The 8,431-nt window shown below is 40.0% G+C and overlaps 1 protein-coding gene across 1 annotated transcript in view; it reads left to right on the top strand.

Annotated features, from left to right (window-relative positions):
• Positions 1-4,538, top strand: part of LOC109882158 (uncharacterized) — a 77,663-nt gene extending 73,125 nt beyond the window's left edge. The window contains exons 7-10 of the mRNA XM_031797262.1: positions 1-28; positions 156-287; positions 2,270-2,513; positions 3,104-4,538. The exon at positions 1-28 is cut by the window's left edge and continues 106 nt beyond it. Of these exons, the coding sequence (XP_031653122.1) occupies positions 1-28; positions 156-287; positions 2,270-2,513; positions 3,104-3,375 (676 nt within the window). The 3' untranslated portion in view covers positions 3,376-4,538. The remainder of the gene's footprint in view (positions 29-155; positions 288-2,269; positions 2,514-3,103) is intronic.
• The last annotated feature ends 3,893 nt before the right edge of the window (positions 4,539-8,431 follow it).

Here is an 8,431-nt window from a genome sequence, read left to right as displayed (position 1 = left end):
ATGGCAGGCCTCCGTCCTGGACTGGGAGGTAGGTACTGTGCACCACTCTGAACAAACCATCCCTCAACGGAGTGTGTGTGTGTGTGTGTTTAAAACAAGCGTTTTTAGGTCCTTGAATAGTACTAAATAAAGACATGTATTATTATGGTCCCCAGGGTGATGACATCCTGGACCGGAGCTCGGAGTTGATCTATACAGGAGAAATGTCTTGGATCTACCAGCCTTATGGACGCAGTCAGCAACGGGTCTTCTTCCTCTTTGATCACCAGCTGGTCCTCTGTAAGAAGGTATGAAACCTCCCCTCTCTGTCCTGAAACCTCCCCTCTCTGTCCTGAAACCTCCCCTCTCTGTCCTGAAACCTCCCCTCTCTGTCCTGAAACCTCCCCTCTCTGTCCTGAAACCTCCCCTCTCTGTCCTGAAACCTCCCCTCTCTGTCCTGAAACCTCCCCTCTCTGTCCTGAAACCTCCCCTCTCTGTCCTGAAACCTCCCCTCTCTGTCCTGAAACCTCCCCTCTCTGTCCTGAAACCTCCCATCTCTGTCCTGAAATCTCTCCCCTCTGTCCTGAAACCTCCCCTCTCTGTCCTGAAACCTCCCCTCTCTGTCCTGTTCCAAACCAGTTCAGGTATATGTAGAAGGTATGAAGCCTCCCCTCTCTGTCCTGTTCCAAACCAGTTCTGGGAGGATCTACAGTGCAAGGCATGATGGCCTGTGTCCTAACATGGCTTGGCCATCCTACACACACACACACACACACACGCACACACACACACGCACACACACACACGTACACACACACACACGCACACACACACACACGCACACACACACACACACACACGCACACACACACACACACACACACACACACACACACACACACACACACACACACTGCTCGGGGATGTCTGCGGAACATGCTTAATTATGAATCCCTCATCTTTGTTCTTGAGTTTCTTATTCACGATGTACAACACAACATGTGCAATGGCTGCCCTCAGGGTGTGTTTCTGGCATGTTCCTCTCTCTCTCTTCCTTCCTTCCTTCCTTCCTCCTCTATAATAAGGGCAGTGTTGTTCCCATCTCCGTCTCGTTGTGTTGAATGACCACTGGTATAAGACGTCTATAATTCACAGCTATGCATATCTCTGTTGCTTAATGGTTTAGCTTGAGGTTTGTGAGCTTTAAACCAGGGCTTTGTTTTTGTTATTGAGAAGAGAGGATAGAGATTTGTTGTTGGGGACAGAGAAGAGAGAGAGGGGGTGAGATAGGGTGAGAGAGAGACAAAGAGAAAGAGAGAAAGAAAGAAAGAAAGAAAGAAATGAGAGGATAGAGCTTTGTTGTTGAGAGTTTAAGGAGTTGTGTGTTTTTGTGGCAGATGGAGAGGGTTGCATAAGAGGATAATATGTGGAAACGTCTCCAGGATAAAACCAATCAGAGACACAACACACACACACGCACACACACACACACACACACACACACACACACGCGCACACACACACACGCACACACACACACACACACACACACACATACACACACAAACTGACACCACTTCCCTCTCTCTCCTCTAGGACCTGATTCGTAGGGACATCCTGTACTATAAGGGCCTAACAACACCTCTCTCTAGGATCTGATTCGTAGGGACATCCTGTACTATAAGGGCCTAACAACCTCTCTCTCCTCTAGGACCTGATTCGTAGGGACATCCTGTACTATAAGGGCCTAACAACCTCTCTCTCTCTAGGACCTGATTCGTAGGGACATCCTGTGCGATAAGGGCCTAACAACCTCTCTCTCTCTCTAGGACCTGATTCGTAGGGACATCCTGTACTATAAGGGCCTAACAACCTCTCTCTCTCTAGGACCTGATTCGTAGGGACATCCTGTACTATAAGGGCCTAACAACACCTCTCTCTCTAGGATCTGATTCGTAGGGACATCCTGTACTATAAGGGCCTAACAACCTCTCTCCTCTAGGATCTGATTCGTAGGGACATCCTGTACTATAAGGGCCTAACAACACCTCTCTCTCTAGGATCTGATTCGTAGGGACATCCTGTACTATAAGGGCCTAACAACCTCTCTCCTCTAGGACCTGATTCGTAAGGACATCCTGTACTATAAGGGCCTAACAACCTCTCTCTCTCTAGGACCTGATTCGTAGGGACATCCTGTACTATAAGGGCCTAACAACCTCTCGCTCTCTAGGACCTGATTCGTAGGGACATCCTGTACTATAAGGGCCTAACAACCTCTCTCCTCTAGGACCTGATTCGTAGGGACATCCTGTACTATAAGGGCCGTATCGACATGGACCGCTATGACGTGCGGGACGCCATCGATGGTCGTGACGAAGACTTCAACGTGAGCGTGAAGAACGCATTCAAATTGCACAACAAAGACAGCGAGGAGCTCCACATCTTCCTGTCCAAGAAACTGGAGGAGAAGATACGATGGCTCCGGGCTTTCCACGAGGAGAGGAAGATGGTGCAGGAGGATGAGAAAATCGGTTCGACACACACACACATTCTTACACACTTACAGACACACACACACATTCTTAAACACTTACAGACAATCACACACACACACACACACAAACACACACACACGCACACACACACACACCCACCACGTATACTCATGCACATACACACACACACACACACACGCACAGACACACCACACACACGCACAGACACACCACACACACACACCACTTATACTCACACACACACACAAACACACACACACCACTTATACTCTCTCACACACACATACACATACACATACACATACACACACACACACACACACACACACATACACATACACATACACATACACACACACACACACACAAACACACACACACCACTTATACTCTCACACACAAACACACACAAACACACACACACCACTTATACTCACACTCACCTTCTTCAGACATTTTTCACCTACTTGAGATGATGTCAAATGTTAATGTTACATTAAAGAAAGAGGGTCTATTCTATTCTATTTGTGTTCAGACAGTAGGCTTGCAGTCATGGTGTACACTCTGCATTAACTCAAGGTTAACATAGAGCCTGTGTGTTTCAGGGTTTGAGATCTCAGAGTACCAGAAGCGTCAGGCAGCCCTGACTGTGAGGAAGGTATCTAAACAGAAAGGTGAGACATCACGAAGACACCAGGTGATTTACCTTTCTCTCTCTCTCTTCTCTCTGACACTCTGTCTTCTCATCGCTGTTTACTTAACAAGCCTCACACACACTCCGTACAAACACACCGCACATCACTCTTTTACTGTAAATACACACCGCACATCACTCTTTTACCGTAAATACACACCGCACATCACTCTTTTACTGTAAATACATACCGCACATCACTATTTTACTGTAAATACACACCGCACATCACTATTCTACTGTAAATACACACCGCACATCACTCTTTTACCGTAAATACACACCACACATCACTCTTTTATTGTAAATACACACCGCACATCACTCTTTTACCGTAAATACACACCGCACATCACTCTTTTACCGTAAATACACACCGCACATCACTCTTTTACCGTAAATACACACCACACATCACTATTTTACCGTAAATACACACCGCACATCACTCTTTTACCGTAAATACACACCGCACATCACTATTTTACCGTAAATACACACCGCACATCACTCTTTTACTGTAAATACACACCGCACATCATTATTTTACCGTAAATACACACCGCACATCACTATTTTACTGTAAATACACACCGCACATCATTCTTTTACCGTAAATACACACCACACATCACTCTTTTACCGTAAATACACACCGCACATCACTATTTTACTGTAAATACACACCGCACATCACTATTTTACTGTAAATACACACCGTAAATACACACCACACATCACTCTTTTATTGTAAATACACACCGCACATCACTCTTTTACCGTAAATACACACCGCACATCACTCTTTTACCGTAAATACACACCGCACACCACTCTTTTACCGTAAATACACACCGCACATCACTATTTTACCGTAAATACACACCGCACATCACTATTTTACCGTAAATACACACCGCACATCACTATTTTACCGTAAATACACACCGCACATCACTCTTTTACTGTAAATACACACCGCACATCATTCTTTTACCGTAAATACACACCGCACATCACTATTTTACTGTAAATACACACCGCACATCATTCTTTTACCGTAAATACACACCGCACATCACTCTTTTACCGTAAATACACACATCACTCTTTTACCGTAAATACACACATCACTATTTTACCGTAAATACACACCGCACATCACTATTTTACCGTAAATACACACATCACTATTTTACCGTAAATACACACATCACTATTTTACCGTAAATACACACATCACTCTTTTACCTATGCCTCTCACCATGTGTGACCTGATCTTCGGCTTTCTGTTTACAAATCGATTTACAACCGTTCAAAAAGCGTCAAATCCATATATATACTATACAAATCCATATATATACTATACATATCCATATATATACTATACATATCCATATATATACTATACATATCCATATATATACTATACATATCCATATATATACTATACATATCCATATATATACTATACATATCCATATATATACTATACATATCCATATACTATACATATCCATATATATACTATACATATCCATATATATACTATACATATACATATCCATATATATACTATACATATCCATATATATACTATACATATCCATATATATACTATACATATCCATATATATACTATACATATCCATATATATACTATACATATCCATATATATACTATACATATCCATATATATACTATACAAATTCATATCACACATAGTTTTCCAGCAGAGACTTGTGAATCAAAAGACTGCTAAACACCTATGAAAAGACAGAGGGTTTTATGCATGGTGAATATTAAATCATAGTTTTCATGAAGTGAATATGCAGAAGGTGTAAAGAATGCCAGTTGGATGTGTGTTTTCCGTTGTTGATGTGATGTGTGTTTGGTACCGTTAGACTCATCATAACAGATGTGCGTTTGCCATTGTTGATGTGATGTGTGTTTGGTACCGTTAGACTCATCAACAGATGTGTGTGGTCTCTCTGTGAATGTTGTTTCTGTTAAGATGGCCCATTCCTCAGTCTAGGGGCTCTATTGGAATGAAATTGTCTTTGGAAGAGAGATGTGCCATTTGTACCGTATTTAGAAGCATAAAAACCATTTGGTCCCCTCCCCATTTTATTTCATTTGATAAGAAATCAAGTGTAGCCTCCCCTCCCCTTAATTAAGCCTGGTTTATAAGCATTGCATTTATCCTGGCCATTAGCCAAGTAGCCTCTGGATACAGGGCTTTTAAATTGTCTACTGAGAGTGACGTGAAATATTTTGGAGATTTTTGCCCTCATGCTTTTTCCATTGACATACCTGCATACTTCATTCAGCTTGTTCAGTAGGTTATCCATCCCCATTCTCAAAGAGAGCCCCTCGTTTGGTAACCAAACTATTCAGTCCTCCTATAAATGCTCTACCAACAGCAGATTGTTTTGAGGATCTGCCTCGCACATAGATCTGCCTCGCACATAGGCAACGATACAATCGACAGTATCCTAGTATTTTGTATAGATGTGCCAGTGTTATGTGTAAAGACATTTAGACCTACCTGTGCACACTGTGCCATGGGAACGAGCGATGCGCTTTATGACATCATGCTTCTGACCCCACCCTATTTATAAATATTGTTGCTGGTTTTTTCATTTATTCTTGTTTTCCATTTCATATCAGGCCCTACATAGTGCTACCCTTACCCTGGGCCTAGGGTACTAAGGCTGGTTCTACAGCAATACGTCTTGTCTGTTTTATCCTGGCCTGGCAACGCTGCCGATCCTTAAAAGGTGTTTAAATGTTCTATCCGTCAGAGTACCTTGAATTGAAAATATACTGCACATCCAACAACAGACACACACATGCCTACCTGCTTGCTACCTTTCACTTGTTCAGGTATCCATTCCCCATCTCCAAAGAGCCCATCTCCTCAGGTGACCAAAGACGCTCGCCTCCAAACTTATTTCAAATGTTCAGTCCTATAATGCAGCATCGGCGGTAGTCCTAGGCTATATCTGGCTTATTGAGAACCTGTCTCACACATACAATACAATTTACAGGAACCTAAAATGTTTTATTTCAGGAGAATTGCGATGCGCTTGTTGGCTAGGCTTGGTGAAGCCAATTACAACCATTTTGACTGCCAACACTCCCAAGTGTGGCTATTGAGCAAACACTGGATGTTTTTTAATTTACTGTTGCTATTAAGTTATTGTATGTAGCCTATGCTATTTAATAAACTGTAGTATCAATATACTATAAACTGTAGTATCAATATACTATAAACTGTAGTATCAATATACTATAAACTGTAGTATCAATATACTATAAACTGTAGTAGTATCAATATACTATAAACTGAAGTATCAATATACTATAAACTGCAGTAATGTCAATATACTATAAAGTGTAGTATCAATATACTATAAACTGCAGTCGTATGAATATACTATAAACTGTAGTATCAATATACTATAAACTGTAGTATCAATATACAATAAACTGTAGTATCAATATACTATAAACTGTAGTAGTCTCAATATACTATAAACTGTAGTATCAATATACTATAAACTGTAGTATCAATATACTATAAACTGTAGTATCAATATACTATAAACTGTAGTATCAATATACTATAAACTGTTTTATCAATATTCTATCAACTTTAGTATCTATATAATGTAAACTGCGGTAGTATCAATATACTATAAACTGCAGTAGTATCAATATACTATGAAGTGTAGTATGAATATACTATAAACTGTAGTAGTATCAACATGCTATAAACTTTAGTAGTATCAATATACTATAAACTCTACTATTATCAATATACAATACACTGTAGAATCCATATACTATAAACTGTAGTATCAATATACTATAAACTGTAGTAGTATCAATGTACTATAAGCTGTAGTATCAATATACTATGAACGGTAGTAGTGTCAATATACGTACTATAAAGTGTAGTATCAATACACTATAGACTGTAGTAGTATCACAATACTATCAACTGTAGTATCAATATACTATAAACTTTAGTACTATCAATATACTATAAACTTTAGTACTATCAATATACTATAAACTTTAGTACTATCAATATACTATAAACTTTAGTATCAAAATACTATCAACTGTAGTGGTATCAATATACTATAAGCTGGAGTGGTATCAATATACTATAAATGTTGTATCAATATACTGTAAACTGTAGTAGTATATATATATATTATGGACCAGGAGGAAAATATGCCATGTCCCCAGCCGAACTTAAAGACCGTCAATAACTTACAGAACTCGAGACAAATGCATGCAGTAGACTAAGCCATGGAACACATGGATTGGCCAGTGAGTGGCCAGGCCCTAGTCACACCTACAGGTTGTTTATTCTTCAAAACCCCGCCCTTTCACACCACCGCCAGCTACTGCACTCATAATTCTGGCTGTGAAAATAGTACAAATATTTTGACCTATAGCGCTACTGCCATCTCTGAGATTTACCACTGGGTTAGGCTTGTTAAAATAGAGCCCTAGATGTGTGTCAGAACTGTGTTGTTCTGTGTTTGGTTTGGTGTGTCACAGTACTGTACTGTCCTGTGTGTGTATTACATCGTGGTTTGACAGTAACTATGTGTGTATTACATCGTGGTTTGACAGTAACTATGTGTGTATTACATCGTGGTTTGACAGTATCTGTGTGTGTATTACATCGTGGTTTGACAGTAACTATGTGTATTACATCGTGGTTTGACAGTATCTGTGTGTAAGTATTACACGGTTGGCACAAGGTGAAGTACTGCTCTTGAATTTTCAGATTCATTGTTAGATATCATCTTGAGAAAGAGGGCCTTGTTTTATGGACATGGTTTGAAAATGATAAAGGTATATCATTCATTAGAGTTTTGTTTACTGTAGAGATAATGCAACAAGATGCCATGGCAACTGATAAGAAATCTACTACTACTATAATGACCAATGGCATTAGAGCATGTTGATCTAGTATGTTCTATTTTACTCTCAAGGCTCTCCAAGATCTCCATAGAGAAACCGTGTCTATAATCAGTTAAAAAAATATGAAGAAGGACACTGTGTTTTTCAAGATGCCATGGCAACTTTAAAACTTTCCATCATCAAATATTGATTATTCACAGTTTTATATTGGCTGTGGAGTAGTTGTTGTAATGCTCATAGATCGTAGTCCAGCAGCTTTCTATTCTTATAAATCTATTTTGATTGCTCTTA

Source organism: Oncorhynchus kisutch, linkage group LG19 (assembly GCF_002021735.2).
Source record: "Oncorhynchus kisutch isolate 150728-3 linkage group LG19, Okis_V2, whole genome shotgun sequence".
NCBI lineage: Eukaryota > Metazoa > Chordata > Actinopteri > Salmoniformes > Salmonidae > Oncorhynchus > Oncorhynchus kisutch.
This window is presented reverse-complemented; position numbering and strand designations above follow the sequence as displayed.